This window comes from Pungitius pungitius, chromosome 6 (assembly GCF_949316345.1).
Source record: "Pungitius pungitius chromosome 6, fPunPun2.1, whole genome shotgun sequence".
Taxonomy (NCBI): domain Eukaryota; kingdom Metazoa; phylum Chordata; class Actinopteri; order Perciformes; family Gasterosteidae; genus Pungitius; species Pungitius pungitius.
The window spans coordinates 19,949,823-19,970,634 of record NC_084905.1 but is presented as its reverse complement, the minus strand read 5'-3'; the positions used below and the strand labels follow the sequence as shown (position 1 = coordinate 19,970,634).

The window sequence follows — 20,812 nt, the reverse complement described above, 5'->3', positions numbered from 1 at the left end:
ACTTTATACGATTACCATAAAGTTATACTCATTCTAAAGTATAATAAAATCATATAAAGAGGATTTATTAGTACTTACCAAGTCCAGTTGTCTCCAGGTCAAAGAAAACCAGCGATTCTTGCATCCCGTCACAGCTACAGTTTCAATAACGTTTCCAAGAAGAGGTTTCGTAAAATAAGAGTCACATTTAGACATTAGAGACTCTGGAAGTAACACGTTTAACTACATGATGCGGTCGGTGAACACTGCAGACATGAAAACAAAAGCCTCGTTAAAGAACAGAATGAGCAAAATCAAATTGAACCCTTCGTTAAAAGATGAATTGAGAAAACAAACACATAGCTCCTAACTGCGTAGTGGAACTTTAGCAAGTTAAAGTGGTGTTTTTGTAACATATCGGCAGTATTATTTGAGTTCCAGAGTAGCGCATGCGCAGAGAATAATACTCTTCTTCTGTGAAATGCACACAGAAGACAAACCTGCTGCCCCCTACAGGACAAAGATGGAAACACCACAAGCCAGAATCTTAAAAGTGACTTCCGGTGAGAGATTCTGGAGAATAAATGTTTGATATTTAATAATTGATTAATGGTAGTGGAGCATAAATTAAATAGAAAGGCTGAGGTACAACGACCTAAAAACTATAAGCACATTGCTTAAATGAATATACTTAAAGTTTGAAGTGGCTGGATTTATTTACTATTATTTATTACAACTCGAAAGACATAGAACAACACAACTTTTGAGTAGGACACACATTACAATGTAATAACGAAATGATTGAACAAATAAGTACACAGTATCAACATTATACATCTTTCACTGTCATTATTGTACATGGTGTTTAAGTTTTGTCCATCATATATATGTATACATATTTATTTATGTATATACTTGAATATATTACATGTTACATTGTTTATGCTTACATCTGGGCTACTGTTTTTATTTGTAAAAATCTGTGTGTGAATGTAGAGAACAAAGTCCAAACCAGAGTAAAAATTCAAAGGCCAATAAAGCTGATTCTGGTTCTAAGCATTTATGTGTCTCCAAATCACTAGAACTTGATTCCCCTGCCATTTTTGTTAAAATTCCAGTTTGTACAAACCACCTGAGAACAAGGTGAACTACATGATGAGAACAGAACTGCAAAGGAAACGTTCAGTTTCAAATGAAATATTTTGCTTTCATATTTCGTTCCTGTCGCCGTTTCCTTTTAAAAGAGACGAGTGGAGAAGGTGACCGCCAGGACGTCCTGCGCGCTGGGGTCCCAGTGGCTGAACAGCTCCTGCAGGACCGAGGCGTCCGCCGCCGCGTTGTGGGCGTCGTAGCTCTGCCCCAGGAAGTGGTGGACCAGATTCTTCTGGGTGTATCTGTCCAGGCCGGGTTCCAGCCCCCTGGCCAGCGGCAGGGTGTCCACGAAGCCGGACACCACCTGCTCAAACTGCGGCAGCAGCCGGAGCCGCCGCAGCTCCCTGGTGAGCAGGGGGGCGTCGAAGCGCCGGGCGTTGTGCGCCGCCAGCCGCACGGGGCCCCCGACGGAGCGCAGGAAGTCGAGGAAGGAGGCGAGGGCCTCGGCGAGGGGGACGGTGCCCGTGGGGACGCCGTCGCGGAACAGCGCGCCGTCCCTGACGGCGAAGCCCGTCAACTGCCCGGCGCCCTCCGTGATCCTGCAGGTCGGCAGCATGTAGGCGTTGAAGACTCGCTTTCCACAGACCGCCGACAGCTGGATGATGTCACACACATTGGTGTCTGCGGGAGGGTCGGGGGAAAGATTAAAATGCTACACCGTGGTTACTAAAACGGTTAAAACATAAGACACTGTGAGGAGAGGAGAGTCGGATTGTAGATGAATCTCTTATTTCACGACACAGATTGGTCCCAAACGGTCAATTCCATCCCAGAAAAGGCCTCCAATTTTAAACAGTAAATCATATGATGAACTGGTAACGTTATATTAAATAGATCTGCTGTTGTAACATAGGTCTCATGAAAGACCTGCTGGTGGGTCTGTGGTTCAGCCGTGACGTTTCCTCGGTGTCACAGTCAGATTGGTTCAATGAGCTCTTCCTCTCTGACAGGACTTTCATTTCTTTAGAACTTCATGAGGTCCGACGCGTCTCTGAGATCAGAAACCACTAAAACATTTGAATTGAAACTCCCCAGCTGGTGGTGGCCTGTTGACATCCGGATGTGGGCACAGTGGTTCACTATTTCAGGGCACACATTCGTCCCAAAGGGTCAATTCCATCCCAGAACAGGCCTCAAAGAGGGATGATTTCCAACAGTAAATTATATGATGAACTGCTTTGAACCTTGATATATATTATATCTTATATATTATATTAAAGCAATAAGGTACGAGAGGCTGTACTTCCTCAAGTACCTTATTGCTTTTATAACACGGTTACCAGCAAAATAGTAAGTAAATAGCTGCCTTTCAGCACAAAATAGTTGTGGCCACCAAACTTTCACGTCGGGCCAAACTACATCAGGGAAACTGTTACATTAGTGGACGATACGTAATGTATTGCTTTAATATATAATGTGTCACGTTTGTATGGATAAATAACAGCACGTGTGAGTGTGCGGTTGCTTTTTATAGATACAATAAAAAGCGAGGAAAACGTAATAAAGTTAACGTTACTTAATCCCGTGGTCTCCAGGTCGAAGAAAACGATGCTCCCGTTATCAGACATCTGCGAGAATAAAAAAATAGAATCATTTAAACATTAAACAAACGGTCTGAACACACATGCAAATAAAACCAACACTAACGGGGAAGTCAAGATGGACCCAGCGGAGCTCACCTCGGACTGCGCGCGGGTATCAGCTGATGGCCGGGACGCTTCTCAGCTCGCCACTGTTCACCAGGTGAGTCACCAGGTGAGTCCCTCGTGGCACGCAGCGCGCGAGCTCTGCTTTCCGTTATGGAGGAACAGAAACTGTCGGTGAGCCGTTAGTTTGGTTTGTTTTCTCTGTCTGTCTCTGCTTTTTGTTGAGTTTCACTTTTGGACGCCCGATGACGAAAAGTTACAGCGGTCTCGCGAGACTGAGGCCTTTTCTCAATATGCGTTCTTGCGTGGTCTTTTGTTCTCGTGGACTCGTGAAACGTCATCAGTCGCCGCCCGAGGACAGAGTCCAGCAGCACCAGAACTAGGCTGCTCCTCTTCATCTGCTTTAAAAAGATGTTGGACTGTATAACACCTCTGATCTGATCCATTGAGATATATTGAGATATTTTGCCTAATTATTTTATGACTGATATATATTTAACGATCAATAATATATACCATTTCTAATTTTAAATAAAAATGTAACAAAAGCTTGATAATGGTAAAATACTTAAGTCAAGAACTGTATTAAAACGTATTAGCAAGACCAACTGACGTGGTGACGTCATCAAGTCGGCTGCTGCTGTTCCCCCGAACCCGTGAGTCAGGACTCCCGAGTCCGTCTCGCGAGTCTATTCTCGCCGTCTTAGGTATTGAGAAAGGGCCTGAGACTGACGTCACGTCATTTTACAACCAACAAAAACCGCAATTGAAAAAATACATATAAACGTATACATGATAATAGTTTCTATGTTGCCATCTTTAAGGCTTTTGGAAAAATTTCCCCAAAAGCCTTAAGGATTTTGATTATTACATAACTATGAGTTATTGTCTATACATAGAGCCAGTAACAACATTTAGGATTTCTGCGTAATCTCTCAAACGTACAAAATAGCATGTTAGTAAAATGAATCACACGGCTGGATTTATTTACTATTATTTATTACAACTCAAAAGACATAGAACACAACTTGTGAGTATGACACACATTACAATATAATAACGAAAGGGTAAGACAAAAGTACACAGTATTTTACCGTTTTTGTTATACAAGTTATGTCCATCATATATATGTATACATATTTATTATGTATACATATATATATGTGTAGATCAGTGATTCTCAACTGGTGGGTCGCGACCCAGTGAGCTCGTTTTTAGTGGGTCGCGGGCCTTTGCATGGGAAAATAAAAGATAAAAAAATCGTCATTACGGGGTGATGGTGGGTCCCGGAGCCAGACCAGTTGAGACATACTACATTTTATTATTATTATTTATGCTTACATCTGTGCTACTGTTTTCATTTGTAAAAACCTGCGTGTGAACGTAGAGAACGAGATGTGTCTCCAAGTCACTAGAAGTTGATTCCCCTGCCGTTTAAACCCCAGTTTGTACAAACCACCCAGAGGCTCCACGACGACAAAAGCAAAGCAAAGCAAAGCAAAGGAAACGTTCAGCGCCAAATGGAATATTTTGCTCAAATGCCGGGACCGTCTTCAGAAGAGATGGGTGGAGAAGGAGGCCCTCTGCACGGCCTGCGCGCTGGGGGCCCAGTGGTTGAACAGCTCCTGCAGCATCGTGGCGTCCGCCACCGCGTTGTGCGCGTCGTAGCTCTTCCCCAGGAAGTGACGCACCATGTTCTCCTGCGAGTAGCTGCTCAGGCGGAACAGGCTCTTGGCCAGCGGGAAGGTGTCCACGAAGCCGCACACGGCCCGCTGGAACTCCGGCAGCAGCCGGAGCCGCCGCAGCGCCCTGGTGAGCACGGGGGCGTCGAAGCGCCGGGCGCTGTGCGCCGCCAGCCGCACGGGGCCCCCGAAGGAGCGCAGGAAGTCGAGGAAGGAGGCGAGGGCCTCGGCGAGGGGGACGGTGCTCATGGGGACGCCGTTGTGAAACAGCGTGCCGTCCCTGACGGTGAAGCCCGTCACCCGCTTGGCGCTGTCCGTCAGCTCGCGGGTCGGCAGCATGTAGGCGTTAAAGACTCGCTTTCCGCAGATCGCCGACAGCTGGATGATGTCACACACATTGGTGTCTGCGGAAGGGGGGAGGGGGGAGGGGGGGTAAAGTGGGTAAAGGGTGCATTCAAAGGAATGAGACAGACGGTCTCAGGTGTGGTGTGGCCCGGCGAGATCACGTACTATAAACTAAATGAGCACCTTTAGAGCTCCGCTTTGTGGGATTTAGTGTCCTCTAGTGGTGAGGCTGCAGATTGCAACTGACTGAACACCCCCACCACCCTCCACCCAAGTGATTCACCGGGGTTTTGTCATGTGCCCACAGCTTCATTTAAGGACACGGGAAGGAAAAGGAACAGCTTTTTGCTGAGCTGTGATTTAAATACTACACTCTGGTTACTGAAAAGGTTAAAACATCAGGCACTGCGAGGAGGGGAAAGTCGGATTAGAGGGAGATAAATCGCCTATTTCACACACAGATTTGTCCCAGGCCTCAAAGAGGGATGATTTCAATAAATAAATAAATTATATGATAAACAGCTGGATGATGTCACACACATTGGTGTCACACACATTGGTGTCTGCGGGATATATATATATATATATATATATATATATATATATATATATATATATATAAATATATATAACAATGTAAATGTGCAGTTGCTTTTTATATATATAATAAAAAGTAACATTTACATATTAAAGATATTTGCCTTTAATTTCTGTGAGATCAGAAACCACCCAAAAATGTAAATTGTAAACTCTCCCACTGAAGGTTGCATGTTGACAGCTGGATTGTTCAAGATACATCTGGATGTGGGCACAGTGGTACACAATGGAGTCAACGTTAAAAGACATAACCCTTTCATCAGGGAGATGACTCCAGGCCAAATGATGGACTGATTTAAATGTAATTTAGGATAAAAAAAAACAATTCCTGTCGTTTTGTTGCTGAATAAACAATGACGGTAGAAAATAATATTATTACGATGCCATTAGCAAAGTGTTTAAAGCGCTCAAAAAAGTGATATTTCAAAGATCAAATATGAACCTGATATAAAATACTTTTATATCTTTGGTCAAGGTCAAACAACAGTTATCAAAAAGTGTCAATAAAGTTAACGTTACCCAATCCAGTGGCCTCCAGGTCGAAGAAAACGATGCTTCTGTTATCAGACATCTGCGAGAATACCACATTTTTTTTTTTTAAACAATAACAAACATTCCGAAAACACAAATAAAATGAACACAAGCGGAGAAGTCCAGATGGACCCAGCGGAGCTCACCTCGCACTGCGGGCTGGTGATCAGCTGATGGCCGGGACGCTTCTCCGCTCGCTTTTTATTCGCCAGGTGAGTCACCAGGTGAGTCACCTGGCGAATCCCCGCCGCATCCCGCGTGACTCCCGGCGCGCGAGGACCGCTTTCGGTTTCGCCCTCTCTCTCCGTGTCTCTCCGTGTCACTGTCTGTCTGTCTGTCTGTCTGTCTGTCAGTCTGTCTGTCTCTTCTCCGTCTCTCATGAAACAAAAGGAGGAACCTTCGGCGCGGTTCGGTTAGTTTCACTTTTGAGCCGGATGACGGAACGTTGCCGTTGTCACGCGAGTCTGAGACCGACGTCACTCCTGGATACCATACAAGCAATCAACAAATAACGGAATAAAAAAAATAAATACATAAACTTGGATACTTTGTTTGTGAGTTGGCAGCTTTATGGTTGCTACCCAAGTCAAGTAATCTATAGAAACATCTATAAAATACATATATATGTATATCTAGAAATACTTAAATGTTCACTAAACGCATCACAGATTCTTTTAAAGGCTACAGGAGGAAACATTTTACTATTTATCAAGTCTTTTACTTTGTTACATCTCAAAATAAGGGCTGTACTGAATTTAGTGAATCTTAAATTGACCCAATCCTCCATCCCACAAACATCTGGACATAACGTGGGCGTTTTAACGTACTTACCCGTTTATAATGTTTCCATTTTTGCTTGTATATTTCTCTTAATCTTATCTTATTCTTATATGGCACCAATTCACAGAGTCAAATTCCTCCATGTGGAACACATCAGGTCAATAAATGTCTTCTGACGTGACTCACACCCACGATGACTTTGACGCACCAACAACAAACATCAAACTGGGCGAGACACACACGTTACAAAAGGCAAAGTCACTGAAGAAAGAGAACGAAAGCTAAAGCGATTTGGTCTTTTTTTAAAAACCATCTCTCGTCCCGTCGGGTCAAAACATCACTCAACTCATACATGTTTGGTTGCAGTTTTGCTTTTTTTTAATAAGCAGATGAATTTCCCCCATAAAGTCTTTTTTTTCTCCTCTCTCTTCCTACAACCATAAACATGTTTGTATCATTTAAAAAAAAGAAAAAGAAGTAGAACACAAACTGCGGCGTGTACTTAAGTGTCCAGACGGCGCAGACAAAGAGACAAAGCGCGTTCTTTTCTTTCTTTCTTTCTTTTTTTTTTTTACTTTACTCGCTTTGTAGCACAAACATGACACGCCCAGTGTGGCATGTTTAAAATGTTGCTATGATTAATAGTAGATAATGAACCATACACAGGATAATATATCCTTTTATAACACCTTTTTATAACAGATTCTTTTAAACCAATGTACACCCCAAAAAGCGTGATCATAAATAGTACATAGTGTATAAAAGAGGAACAAAAAAAAAAACAGACCAGAGAAAGCACAGCATGCCTTCCAGTGACACTACATTCACTCCTTTTAAATACATCTGGTGGGAGGGGGGAGAGGGGGAGAGGGGGAGGGGGGGGGGTGCCGTTGTGGCAGGGAGAGAGAGAGAGACGTGGAGGGTGGAGGAGATGCTGACGTAGTAAGAAGAAGACGGGACGGAGTGAGTGTCAAACATTTCACAACGCTCCAGTTTTACTGTCAGGGTGTTTTTCAGCTTTACAGGAATTCTCTGTGTGTGTGCGTGTGTGTGTGTGTGTGTTACACGTGCACAACGTGGGGCTGATACAGTGGCTGCAATCATTCATTCTTTCAAACAAACAAACACACAGACAAACAAAAAGGAAAAAAATGGCTTTCATCTGAACAAAAATAAACTATGAAACAATATTGAAGACAAAAACATGATATCTTTGATATCAATAAACAACACCTATAATACATTAATGATATATATATATACACATATATTCGTACATATATACTTAAATATATATCCGTATAATACGTATGTATATACACATGTTTGTATGTAGAAAACAATTCAAGTTCTGATGCAGTAACACTGATGTTTCTGAAGGAAATGGAACCAAACGCAGGACCCACCTGTGAATAAATGGACGTGTGACACCTCAGGGAAGGTAAACATTATTGTTTACATGGACCCACGGCCTTTCCTTCTGTTAAGTATTATTATTCCTCAACAGTCTGAGGACACGCGAGGCTCAGCGAGAGAAGAAGAAGAAGAAGAGAAGGTGAACCGAACGAACGCATTGAAACAGACAACAACAACAACGACAGGAAGTAGAGACCAATCAACAAGGAACGACCCCGGAGCAGCACTGGAGTGCACGTTGTTTTCCTCTGTAACATAACAACAACAACAATGATAATAATAATAATAATAATAAACACATTTCTGTACAGACTCTTTAACTAAAGGTAGGAAAAAGCGCGATGACGTCCCGTGTAAACGTGAACGCGGAGTCAGTCGGTTTGGCTACATCTTGTTACGGGGGCTTAACCCCCCCCAGCCTCATGCTGAGAGACAAAGACGGGAGGGGGATGGGGGATGGGGGGTGGGGGGGGGGGGGGCTCTGTAAGATTTGGCTTCATGAGATCAAGAGTCAACGTCCTTCGACTCGTCCCTCTGTGTCACGTCAACGCTCGTCTTTTACTCCCACGGTGTTCTGCTCCGATTGGACCGGGGTGAGAGTGGGGGGGGGAACGGCAGCAGGCAACACTGGCCTCACCTTAAACAACCCCCCCCCCGACCACGGCGGCTTCACACCATGAACTCGTTGCTGCCGTACAGAACCAGCTGCTGGGGCCCCGAGCTGAAGTCCGGCTCCCTGCGGTGGCCCCCCCCCGAGGGCTCTCGCGGCGAGCTGCGGCTCAGCCGGAGGCGGTGCCGGGTCTTGCCTCCGGCTCCTCGGCCCGCCGCCGCCTCGGCCTCGGCCGGCGCCACCAGCGGGGCGCCTAACCCGCAGGAGGTGAGCAGGGGCCCGGAGGAGGAGGAGCGGAAGCGGTAGTGGGGGGAGGGCGAGCCGGAGGCGTTGGAGGAGAGGGAGGAGGACGGGCGGTAGGAGGAGGACACGGAGGAGACCGAGTCCACCGAGTCCACCGAGTCGGGCTGACGGGGGAAAGCTCGCCAGCTCTTCGCCTCGGACTTTCTGAATGGATGCGAGCCACGCTCTGCAGGGGGGCGGCGGGGGGGGGGGGGGAATAAGATAAAAATATAATAAAATATATGCTATTGGTTAGTAATAAAATAAACTTTTTTTACTCTTATTGCTTTACAATGTTATTATTCATTGTTTTGTTGTACAGTACACACACAGCGTCTCGTACCAGACGGGTCTGACGTGGCCCCCTCCGTCTCCATGGTGATGTTCTCAGAGCTGTCCGCCGTGCCGATGGACGCTTCAGACTCCGGCGTGTCGTCGTCGGACGTCCGCGGCTCCAAGATCAACATCTCGTACGTCAGCTCCTCCCTGCACACGCACACACAGACACACACACGCACACGCACACGCACACACACACACACGCACACACACGCACGCACACTTTAGTTCTGTAGACTGACCTCTCCTTCCTACTCGGCCTACTGGATATTCTTACTATAGAAAAGCCCGTGTTACTGAGTCCCTTCAGACATTCGGTATCACAGCAGAGAAACCTTTGTTCCTGGGGGGTCATTATTGGGGAGGTGCATGCGCTAAAAGTACCGACTAACGGCTGCTCAGCGCGACACGTTGAATTAAAACTCCACCACGGAGGCTTTCCGTACTTTTCCTTCTGCAGGCTCTCGATCTGCTCGGTGAGGATTCGCTCTTCCCGCTGCATCGCCTGCTGCTGCTGCTCGTTCAGCGCGGCCTCCGCGGCGTCCTCTCCTCCTCCTCCTCCTCCTCCTCCTCCTCCTCCTCCTCCTCCTGCACTCTCTCCATCCGTCACCACCACAGGGGGCGTCCTGGGGCTGAGTGGCGGCGATGGCGTGCGGGTGCCGCTCTGCCGGAAGCGACCTTTGTTCTGTTCACACCAAAAAAAAAGGGAATGTCGTCGCTTATTGTGATTAATTACATTGAGCTGTTTCCGTACCAGCAAAGTATTTTAGTACTGCACTAAAGTACCTTAAAATTAAGATAAGTTTCTCTTACTTAGATTTACATTGTAAAGCATCATTGGGTACCCAGAAAAGTCTTATTATTTTTATTATTAATAGCTCATCCTTTTGGTTCTTTTGGTGCATGTTGACGATAATACTTTTTATTCTTTTCGATTAGCATCTCTGGTGCCATGGAGGGAGCACAGTGAGCTGTCCGTCACCTTCTTCGGTGAAGAAGGCCCGATCTTACCATGGACTTCCTGATGTGGCTCAGTCTGCTCTTGGCTTTGCTCTCTGCAAACTCCAGGCTGTTGATGTCCTTCAGACGAGCTTTGTACTTGCTCATCTGCTCGTTGATGATCAGCTCCACACACCTGCAGGCCGAGGAACCCACAAGAACGTGAGGAATCAATCAGAAGCACCGGCTGTGTAAGCAGGACGTCACATTGGCGTCGCCAGCTGTATCATAACTACAGCTAAAGTGGTCAATTATAGACTGAAATAATCTATAAACTCTTTGTAAATGATTACGTTGATCTTTTTTTGTACTTAAGTGCAATTTGGACATATCTTATCCTTCTTCTCCATTTAAAGGAATATGTTTTCACTCTATCAAAGTTCTCTGGTAACTCCAGTGTTTAACAAACACTTCATGACGTAATATTATCAACAGAGATAAAGATACGTTTTTATCGGTTACGCGGCTCAGAGTCCACGAGTTCTGCTCCATCTCAACCCTTCACCTCGGCTTTGCTGTCACTACCCGGTTGCTGTGGGTTTAACAACGTCTTGGTTTCCCATAATGCAACACACTTTGAGTGCTGGACCTATGAGGGTGAATGTCGAATCACACGGCCTCATAAACTGTTTTGTTGCATTTCGGAGGCGAGGCGGGGGACGTACGCCGTGGTCTTGCTGATGTCCTGGACGCTCTGCAGCGGGTCGATGGTGTCGGGGCAGCGGAGGATGCACGGAGCGAACACGATGGCGAGGGCGTTGGCCGACATCCTGTTGGTCTCCTCCTGCAGAGCGATCCTGAAAAACACACCACAGCACAATCCTGTTGATCCAGATGTTACCGAGCGGGAAACCGGGAGGGCGTGTGACCGAAACCGAGAAAAACAAATCTGGAAACATGACTCATGACACGTTGTTCACTGGCAAAGGAACGACTTGGTTTCGTTTTGGGCGAATCAAACTGCCCCCCCCCCCCCCCCCCCCCCCCCCGAGGCCGCTGTCTCCTCACTCACCTGACCAGATGGAAGATGAGGCGCTCCAGCGTGCTGAGGTGTGTCCTGCTCAGCTGGTCGATCACCGAGTAGACGCCTCGGATCACCTCGCGCCGGTCAGGCTGACCTGAGGAGAAGACAAACGCACGCACACACACACACACACACACACACACACACACACACACACACACACACACACACACACACACACACGCCTTCAGAGACCAACCCTCTGCTGGAGGCCGCGGCGGCGCCGGTCGGGGGCCGATCGGGAGCTTACCCATGGCCCTGAGGAACTCCTCGTACAGTTCAAAGGTCATGAGAGGGCTGGGCAGGTCGCGGAGCCACTGTTTGAGGACGCTGGCGATGACGTGGATGTTGTAGTCGTCCAAGCTCACTACGCTCACATCTGGAAGAGACGCATTCACATTTATATATATATAATATATGAATGAATTAAGAATAAACCGAAAGCCCGACTCACCCGTGTCCAGCCCCAGGCGGAGCTCTTTGATCTTATTGGTGGAGCCCGACTTCCTGTAGATGCCCTCCGTGTAGAGGCCGTGCATCTCGATGTAGTTGATGAGCTTCTCCACCAGCTGAGGAACCGCTCGCTCCTCGCTGGTCAGCCGGGACAGCTCCACGCCGTACTGCCGCGACGACAGCTCCGGGTCGTACTGGTGTGCAAAAAAACACAAACGGGCGCTTTAGAGTGGGCGAAAACATTAGCCCCCCACGACCCAGTGATTAACCCCCCCCCGAGAGCTCTGAATGAAGCACGGCGGCGTGAATATATTGTAAAAATTAATTGGTTATCAAAGCTTTTGCTACAAAAAGCTGCAACTATGTTCCATCTACAGCGAGATTCAACTCACACAGAATGTTTACATACAACAACAAACACACAACAGCAGCACAAAGTCACCCAGGAAATCCATCAACAGCTTTTATCACTAATGATAAAACTGACTGTTTAATACCCGCATGCAGCGTTGTTTTTGTGCGTTTTAACGCCGCTGCAGTAATTTGGATAAATGGAGACCCCTCCTACCTTTTTACTGCACTTGGTGGTCATCTTGGAGCAGCACTTCCTGTGGCAAGCGTAGCGACACACTGCGGAAAAAGATCAACACAATCAGACTCCTGAAGTCTCGGGTCAGTCGGGGTCTGGAGAAGTAAACGCCGAGGCGTCGGGCGGATTTGGATGTGATGTGCTCACCGAGAGTGCGGGCGGAGCTGGAAACCACATAAAAGATGGATTTGTGGGGGTCTAATCGAATTCTTTCCGACACTCGGGGAGGCAGGGCGAGTGTCTCAATGCGCAGTGTGTGTGTGTGTGTGTGTGTGTGAGACGAGTGGGAGGGGGTGTAATGTGCTGTGTGGGTGGAAATAAAAACCACTGTGCCTCTGAGTAAGTGAGTTAGAAGAACATTAGGAACTGCTGGCGGTGTGTGTATTTATCAGTGTGTGTGTGTGTGTGTGTGTGTGTGTGTGTGTGTGTGGTACTGGGCTGACTTGTAGATACTTACAGACTGCCTTCATAGACAATACAAAAAGGTGCAAAACAAAAGGCGAATAAACATGTTGTAAAAATACAAAATAAGGCAAATATTCCCGGTGATCTTCAGTCCAGTCCTTGGCGTGGATGCCCTTCCAGGTGTGTTAATGTAGAAGCTTCACACTCATCTAACTCCCCTTCGTTTGTGACTCCTCTGGTTACATTAACAATGTTGTCTGCTTCTTCCTCAGAGGAAAAGTGCTCCAAAGCTCAGCAACAGCAACACTGGGCTAAACCTTATTCATCCTGTGTTTACCTCTTCGTCAAACACATTCAGCTCCAACCTGAGATCTCTCAGTGGAATGTATTTTATTTATTGGTTAAGATGCGAGAAGAAGCTCTATTTTTGTGTGTGTGTGTGTGTGTGTGTGTGTGTGTGTGTGCGCGCGCAGCGCTCACGTTTGCAGACGCAGGCTCGGTCCATCATCCAGATGAGGGAGGAGCAGTACTCGCAGTAGGTGGGGATGCTGTACTGGGTGGACTTGAAGATGTGGCCGTTGTGTTCCTCCACCTGCGGGAGGGCGGGGCAGAGACTCGGGTCAGCTCGCCTCGACCCAATCACATCGGAGCCCCCCCCCAGTGGAGGTGTCATTAAAAACTCACAATGTCGGTTTCCTTCTTCCTGGACTTCTTGCGTTCACGCTTTGGAGCCTGGAAAGAGACGAACGTGTCAAAGGAATCACTCAAAAGATTATTTTCTCTCCCCCCCCCCCATTACTTGGAGCTCCATCCTTCCATGTTTTTCCACGCGTGACTCTCTCACCTTGCCGGCGGTGCCCTCCGCTGGCTTGTACTCCGTCATGAACTCGTCCAGGAAGACCTTGAAGGTGTTGACCCACACCTTCACCGGCGACTCGCACCAGTCCCTCTGCTCCAGGCGCATGGTCTTCTCCAGGATGTGCTCGAACAGCGCGTAGAGGTCCTTGTAGCGGATGCTCTTCCCGTCGTCCATCTGGTGGGGGGGAGGGGGGGGGGGGGGGGGTGCGGGAGGAGAAGGGTTCACAATCATCAGACACGTTTGGCTTTGGAAAAAATAGAAGAAAAAAGAAAGAGAAATGAATCCTCCGTCTCACCGCCAGGGCGGTGGAGTAGGAGTTGAAGATGTTGATCCTGAACTCCCTCAGCGCTTTCTTGAAGACGACGTCCACCATGGTGTCCTTCTTGCCGTCCTCGGACTCCAGGTCGGCAATCTGCGGCTCGAGGAAAACGTGGGGTGAAAAACCAGCTCAGATCGTTTGAGAATTAAACCCCCCCGGCTGCGTCCCGGGGGGAGGCGCCCTCACCTTCTTCATGAGGAAGTCGTTCATGGTGCGGTAGTCGTGGGCCGAGCTCAGGATGTGCAGGGCGTCGTTTTGCCACTGGGCCGGCTCCAGAGCCACGCTGCTGATCTTCACGCTGCGGCGCCTCCTCATTTTGGGAGACGGCTCCTTGTTCTCCTTGCTGTCCCTGAGCCCCCGAGACGGAGCTGCCTCTAAATCTGGGCTGTGAGGAGCAGCAGGAGGAGGAGGAGGAGGAGGAGGAGAAGAAGAAGGGGCTTCTGGGAGGAGCGGAGAGGAAGCCGGTGGGGGCAGGAGAAGATGGGTCACTAAAACTGGAATCTGACTGCGGATTAGATCTATTTGAAGATGAATTACCGTGTGCTTCTGCAGCTTCGCTCCCGCCGGCCTGTTTCTCCCTCGACGGCTTCTTCTCGCCGTGCTTCGTCTTACTCCAGAATCTGATCCTTCCTCTCATCCTGCTGAGTGCAACAACACCGCTGAATTCAACTCAATGGATTTTAGAATGAACACAGATGTACCAATGAAAAAGAAAAAGTTTAAACCCGTAGAACTGTGCGCTCTTTGTCCATAAAACGCATCTGAACGTCACACAGAAGTATCGAAATAGACCTGCATTTATAATCATGTGACCAACGAAGTAAACAAACTAAAAGTAAGCACTAAATCATTTACAAATGTCCCCGTAAAAAACAAATATCTCTCACCTTCCGTCCTGACTGGAGGTCTTCCTGAGGACCTCCACCTTGCCCAGGTCCCCCGATGACATGGTCTTGTGGATCTTCTTCTGGCCTTTGTGAGGCGGCTGCAGAGCAGAGGACGACAACTGGGTGAGAAACATTAAACTGAATTTAAATCGGTTCCGTTTCTCTACATTAGTGTCGTAAAGACAGAAAAATCATGTTATGTAGCAAGTACGTACTCCATTGAGTTTACTATACGGTAAATATTTGTAAATCGTGTGTAACAACTCTGCTGAGTGAGTGAAATCAGCAGCATCTCGGAGGATAGATGATGACTGAGAGCGAGACGGAGCCCATGCGTAGAAATCGACGATGTTAGTGAGAAGTCCCACCGCTCGACGCTCTGCGGCATGCAGCGGATGGCGTGCAGAGAAACACGTGGCGTGACGTTGTGCTTTCATTCGAGAGGAGGAGGAGCTTCGGCCAGTCGTTACTGTGTCATGTGTCTGTGTCTCCATGTCTTGTTGTGAAAGAAGAAGATGATGCAGAGATACGTTTTGAGTTTTAAGCTAAGTCTAAGTGAGTGACTGATCCCCAATGTCAAGACCATCCAGTAACTACAGACCCTCCACTGACTACAGACCATTTATTAACTACAGGCCATCCACTGACTACAGAGCCTCACATCCACTGACTACAGACCCTCACATCCACTGACTACAGACCATCACATCCACTGACTACAGACCCTCACATCCACTGACTACAGACCATCACATCCACTGACTACAGACCCTCACATCCACTGACTACAGACCATCACATCCACTGACTACAGACCATCACATCCACTGACTACAGACCCTCACATCCACTGACTACAGACCATCACATCCACTGACTACAGACCCTCACATCCACTGACTACAGACCATTTATTAACTACAGGCCATCCATCCACTAACTACAGACTATCCACTGACTACAGACCATCGATCCACTAACTACAGACCATCCATCCACTAACTACAGACCACTCACTGACTACAGACCATCCACTAAGTACAGACCACTGACTGTGGAGACTACAGACCGTCCATGGTGACTGTCCGTCTGAGTTAGTCCCACAGCAGTGGACAGAAGGGCAAAGGTGAGGGTTAGCAGTGTTAGAGGCTCCTCCCCTTGCCTGCTAGGCCGCCTCCCCCCTGAGAGTAAGGCTGCAGCGGCGGAAGAGGGGGGGGGGGCGCCCCGAGTGGACAGGAAACGGTTGATCGCTCGGCGGTCGGGGGGGGGGGCACAGAGATCCAATGCTTTACCATCTCGGGGTCGCTGTGACAGTCGGCCTCGGGGTGGGCGTTTAGGGGAGGCAGGGAGGGGGGCAGGGTGTGGGGGTGGGCGGGGATGTAGTATTCGTCGTCGTCGTCCGACTGGGTCGCCCCCTCCGAGTTACAGCGGGTGAGGAAGTCGGAGCGCGTCCGGGACATTCGCGCTTTCTTTTTAGGGCCGGGGCGGCCCACCTGCTTCCAGGCAACCACAGGGACATCACGTCAGCCGCTGGTGTGTGTGTGTGTGTGTGTGTGTGTGTGTGCAAGACCCCTAAAATGCCTGTTATGGGGTCAATTTTAGCACAATACACAATCCCACTTCATACAATGATTTCGTTGTTGTTTGTTGTTGTTATCAAATAGAGGATCAAGAATCCAACGATGCGTTTGTTTGTGTGTGTGTGTGTCTTTGTGTGCGTTTGTGTGTGTTTGCTCTACCTCTCTGCTTCTCGATTTAGAGTCCTCCCTGAAACTGGCCAAAGATCTTTCCTGGTTCACCAGATCCTTATCAGACCTAACGCACAAAAAAACAGACAAAATGCATCAGAAAATAAGGAACGTGTTTACTCAGCATAAAGCAATGCTTCAACATTGAGGGGCTAATAAATCTTTACATGATTCACATTCATATAAATAATAGGAACTTTTCCTGGATTTTCTTAACAAATATTTACCTCTAAAACTTGTATTTTGAGAGGTTATAAATACACATATAAGCAAAGGGTCCACTTACTTGGAGAAGGGCAGCTTGCGCCTGGGGGGGGAGAACACGGTGTTGGGGGGTTTCTCCACCATGTTGACGATCACGGTCTGGGCTGAGCTCTTCTTCGGAGCCTTCGGGGGTTTCGTGTCCAGGGCCGGGCTGGGAGCCTCCTGCTGGGGCCGCGCCGCCCTCCTCTCCCGCTGGCCGGGGGGGGCGGCGGGGACGCCGTCCTCCGGCTCCGCGGCGACCTGGACGTCCACCTCCGAGGAGCACAGCCCCGTTGCCTCCCCGGGTGCGTCCCCCCGCGCCCGGGCGGTGGTCCCAGGAGGCCGTTCCACCTCCGGGGCCTCGCCTGATGATGCTCCCTCTCCCAGGGTCGGGGCCGCCAGCGGCTCCTCCTCCACGGGGCTCTCCTTCTGCATGGAGATCAACACCACCACGGGCCGTCGGGTCGTGGACTCCCGCCTCTCTCTGTGGGGTTTCGCCGCGGCGTGGTGTGCCGGGCTTAGATCCGAGGCGATGTAAAACGTGGCCCGGGGCTCCGTCGTCGTCGGCGCCGCCTCAGCGGAGTCGGGGCCCCCCGGCCGGACGTCCGGCGCTCGGGGTCGTTCTTGGGGGGCGGTCGTCTCGGGGCCTTCGGCCTCCGTGTGGTCCACGTCGAGCGGTTCAAAACTGCCGCCACTCGCCGAGTCCCCCGGGTGAGAGGAGTCGTCGCCGCCGCCGGGCGCCGGGTCTTCTTGGACGCCGGTGGCCCGGACCTTGAGGAGCTCCAGGCTGAACTGGGCCTGCTCCAGCTCTCTCATGCGCCTGCTCTCTCGCTTCGACCGGTTCCTGTGGCCCGGCTCGTCGGTGCTGCGGCTTCGCTCCGAGTCGTCCTCCCGTTCCGTCTCCCCCGGATCCAGCGCGGCCGACTTGGAGTCCTCGGGGTGCTCCGCGGAGACGGCCTGGGCATCGGCTTCCTGTCCTGATGGGGCGAGGTCCTCCACGTCTCCCGCGTCCGCCTCAGCTGGTGGACTCAGTTGCCGCTCCTTCACCTCCCTGAACCTGAAACAAATATATATACATATATATATATGATATGTGTGGACCAAAACTTTAAAGTAAAGAAGGAAAATCAAAAACCGATGACCTGTACAGAACGGAGATGTGACTTTGGCTCACCTGAGTCGAGCCAGGTGTCCCCTGGCCATGGCCTGCAGCCGGGTCAGAGCTCCGCGGGTCCGGGAGTAGCTCCTCCGCTCCCTGAACCCCCTCCAAGCCGCCTGCACCGTCACGGCCGCCGCACACCTGCGTCGGCAGCGCCGCCTCCAGCTCCTCTGGAGGACCAGGGCGGACTCCCGCCGCTCCAGGAACCTCCTGCGCTCCCTGTAGCTCCTCCAGGCCGCCTGCAGGCACACCGCCGCCTCCTCCTCATCCGCCGAGTCCACGGAGGACTGCCTGAGGAGGCGGACCCGCCACCACCGCTGCAGGAGGGTCGAGCAGGACGACATTTGTGGAATATTTATCCCAAATAATCCTCATTGAGGATTTACTTGTTAAGGTTTGACAAATGTTTCTTGGTTCTATTTTGTTAGAAGGATCAATGTTTTCATCCTCCATTCTGACCCTTTGAAACTTCTGATTTCCTGCTGCGTTGCCTTGAAAGTTACTTTGGATTACGGCAAGTAAAGGGAAATTGTGCAACTCCAGTATTTAACAAAACACCTGATCAAACCATAGAATAACTTTTCGTTTGATTTTGAAAAGCAATAAATGTCGTATTGTATTCTAGACAAACACAAACTTCTCACAAAACCTCCTAATTATAACATCTGATGTTCTCACCTGGATGACGAAGGCGGCTCGCCTCACGTCCACAAAGCGCTTCCTCTCCAGCACGGCCCTGAAGCGGCGCTGCAGCGTGACGATGCGACGCAACACCTCCTGGTGGAGGAGGGCCTGCAGGCGCTGGCGCTCCGCCTCCCGCAGGAACACCTGCGGCACACGGGGGGGGGGGGGGAACACTCAAGGTGAGATGCGGCGTGCTGCAACGGGTACACCGGCACGGGGGGGGGGGCAGGTGGCGTACCATGGTGTTGCCCACTTGGTAGCCGGCGGGCGGCAGGTGGATCCGCCTGAAGAACTCCCTGATGCCCGACTTGGTCGCGCTGGTGTCTCGGGGCAGCAGCACGTGAAAGTGACGCACAAAGTCCTGCAACGCGGCGTGGGGAGGATTTTAGATACAAGGAAGCCGGACAAGTTCATTCTAAATGATTGGATGTGCAATATCAAAATAGAAAGAGACTGCAGTGAATAAAAAGAACGGACGGATTTCACGCCACACACACGGCTATGAAAAGGAGGAAAAAAAGGATGCACACACATGAAGATGGCAAACGGTGCGTCTAAAGAGTAACGGGGCTACAATGCGACAGGATTACCTGGAAGGTGTACTTGATGCTGTACCCTGACTGTCGGATCCGGACCGTCTCCAGCATGCCCGTGTACCTGAGCTGCCTCAGCACCAGGCTGTCGCTGAAGCGCAGCGGCAGCTGAGGGAAACGGGACAGACGGAGTCAAACAAACCGAAGTCACCACTCAACAAGAAAGTTGAGGCAACGACGCGTCTGCAGCAGGTAAATCACCTTATCGGCGTTGGAGCGAATACATTTGACAAAGTATGGCTCTGACTGGTCGAGGGTCTCCATCAGCTTGTTGAGGGACGCCTGCACAGAGAGGCACACACACACACACACGCGCGCGACCCCGACCCCCCCATGTCAATAACATGCATGCCGCAGTCACTGGACAAGCACACAGTAGGAAAACAGAACATCATAACATTGTCCCACACAGCAGCTAACAGCGGGGTCGCTACAAACTCGCGGGCTGGCACTACATTAAACTTTCATATTAAGGTGGGGGCCACAAAATGTCGTCCCGAGGGCCGCAACTGGCCCGCGGGCCGCGAGTTTGAGGCCCCTGCTCTATAAAGAACACTGCTCGTTTACGCCAGTGCGGCTGCAGCGCACTGGTCCTCCATCAGGGGGCGGGCACTGACCTGGAACTGGGCGCTGATGCTGGGCGGCTTCTTCTTCTTGTGCAGGTGGAGCAGGGACTTGGTGATGCGGTCGTGGAGCGTCACGCTGCTCAGGTATCGCAGAGACTTCACGTCCAGCAAGTGCTGCGTGGAGAAATAAATAAATAAATAATAAAAACAATGCCGACATGAAACATCGATCTAATGTCCGCTTCTGGGGAGGCGGTCGTCCTGACGGCACCGATGTCGCGTCGTGTTTGCATCTCACCTTCGGGAGGCTCGGCTTGGTTTTGACGTTCTTGTTCCTCCTACAGGTGACAAATATTATTAGAATCATCAAAATCCTAATTGAAATTAGACAGAAAATGTATGTTGAAACTAATTCCACATTGAGGCTATAAGGGCAGAGTGGCTCACAGGAGGATGCCCTGCGCCCTCTCCAGGAGCTTGCTGCTGGTCGAGTTGAGGAAGATGCCGTCTTCCTCCAGGGCGGGACTTCCTGTGGTCGACAGACGGCCGGACCGGGAGCTGCGACCGTTGCAGCCGACGCCGTAGCCATCCCTGTAAGAGAGAGAGAGAGAGAGAGAGTGGGGGGGGGGGGTGTTGTTCACTGTTCACATAGTTGAAAGCCCCTCGAGGCGTGCTTTGACTCGGACTCCGGGACCCCGGGTCGCGCTCACCAGCTGGCCTTCTCGTTCAGGGCGTTGGTCCCTTGGAGATCTGACAGAGGCGTCCGCGGGTTCCTCCTGCTGATGCCTGCGGGGACGAGGGGGGGGGGAGAGGAGGACACATGTGAGGAAAAACCATGTTCCATTCATCTCTGCCCACAACACCAAGACCCAACTCCACTACTTCACTCTGTGTGTGTGTGTGTGTGTGTGTGTGTGTGAGATGG

The 20,812-nt window shown here is 49.8% G+C and overlaps 3 protein-coding genes across 8 annotated transcripts in view; all 3 read right to left on the bottom strand.

Annotated features, from left to right (window-relative positions):
- Window positions 1–683: 683 nt before the first annotated feature.
- Window positions 684–3,105, bottom strand: LOC119195632 (three prime repair exonuclease 2-like). The gene is made up of 3 exons (XM_037450719.2): window positions 2,811–3,105; window positions 2,648–2,699; window positions 684–1,752 (listed from the first exon to the last, which is right to left on the bottom strand). The coding sequence occupies exons 2-3, from the start codon at window positions 2,697–2,699 to the stop codon at window positions 1,217–1,219; spliced, it is 588 nt and encodes a 195-aa protein (XP_037306616.1). The 5' UTR covers window positions 2,811–3,105; the 3' UTR covers window positions 684–1,216.
- Window positions 3,106–3,753: 648 nt separating this feature from the next.
- Window positions 3,754–6,948, bottom strand: LOC134131221 (uncharacterized). Its single transcript, XM_062562833.1, has 3 exons — window positions 6,079–6,948; window positions 5,921–5,972; window positions 3,754–4,863 (listed from the first exon to the last, which is right to left on the bottom strand). Exons 1-3 carry the CDS (start codon window positions 6,310–6,312, stop codon window positions 4,331–4,333), a joined length of 819 nt encoding a protein of 272 aa, XP_062418817.1. The 5' UTR covers window positions 6,313–6,948; the 3' UTR covers window positions 3,754–4,330.
- Window positions 6,949–7,253: 305 nt separating this feature from the next.
- The window catches only part of LOC119195667 (unconventional myosin-IXa-like), a 67,822-nt gene continuing 54,263 nt past the window's right edge, over window positions 7,254–20,812 (bottom strand). For 5 of the 6 annotated variants that reach the window (XM_062562827.1, XM_062562829.1, XM_062562831.1 and 2 more), the window contains 27 exons: window positions 20,598–20,673; window positions 20,335–20,478; window positions 20,186–20,225; window positions 19,939–20,061; window positions 19,523–19,603; window positions 19,319–19,429; window positions 18,967–19,089; window positions 18,723–18,872; window positions 18,060–18,361; window positions 16,929–17,942; window positions 16,634–16,709; window positions 14,895–14,992; window positions 14,545–14,648; window positions 14,194–14,447; window positions 13,984–14,100; window positions 13,674–13,862; window positions 13,514–13,561; window positions 13,310–13,421; window positions 12,404–12,465; window positions 11,837–12,029; window positions 11,633–11,761; window positions 11,371–11,476; window positions 11,024–11,155; window positions 10,371–10,494; window positions 9,806–10,044; window positions 9,364–9,506; window positions 7,254–9,207 (listed from right to left, as the gene is read on the bottom strand). In XM_062562827.1, the coding sequence (XP_062418811.1) occupies window positions 8,798–9,207; window positions 9,364–9,506; window positions 9,806–10,044; window positions 10,371–10,494; window positions 11,024–11,155; window positions 11,371–11,476; window positions 11,633–11,761; window positions 11,837–12,029; window positions 12,404–12,465; window positions 13,310–13,421; window positions 13,514–13,561; window positions 13,674–13,862; window positions 13,984–14,100; window positions 14,194–14,447; window positions 14,545–14,648; window positions 14,895–14,992; window positions 16,634–16,709; window positions 16,929–17,942; window positions 18,060–18,361; window positions 18,723–18,872; window positions 18,967–19,089; window positions 19,319–19,429; window positions 19,523–19,603; window positions 19,939–20,061; window positions 20,186–20,225; window positions 20,335–20,478; window positions 20,598–20,673 (4,700 nt within the window). In that variant the 3' untranslated portion in view covers window positions 7,254–8,797. The remainder of the gene's footprint in view (window positions 9,208–9,363; window positions 9,507–9,805; window positions 10,045–10,370; window positions 10,495–11,023; window positions 11,156–11,370; window positions 11,477–11,632; window positions 11,762–11,836; window positions 12,030–12,403; window positions 12,466–13,309; window positions 13,422–13,513; window positions 13,562–13,673; window positions 13,863–13,983; window positions 14,101–14,193; window positions 14,448–14,544; window positions 14,649–14,894; window positions 14,993–16,633; window positions 16,710–16,928; window positions 17,943–18,059; window positions 18,362–18,722; window positions 18,873–18,966; window positions 19,090–19,318; window positions 19,430–19,522; window positions 19,604–19,938; window positions 20,062–20,185; window positions 20,226–20,334; window positions 20,479–20,597; window positions 20,674–20,812) is intronic. The other variant, XM_062562830.1, reaches the window with a different exon arrangement.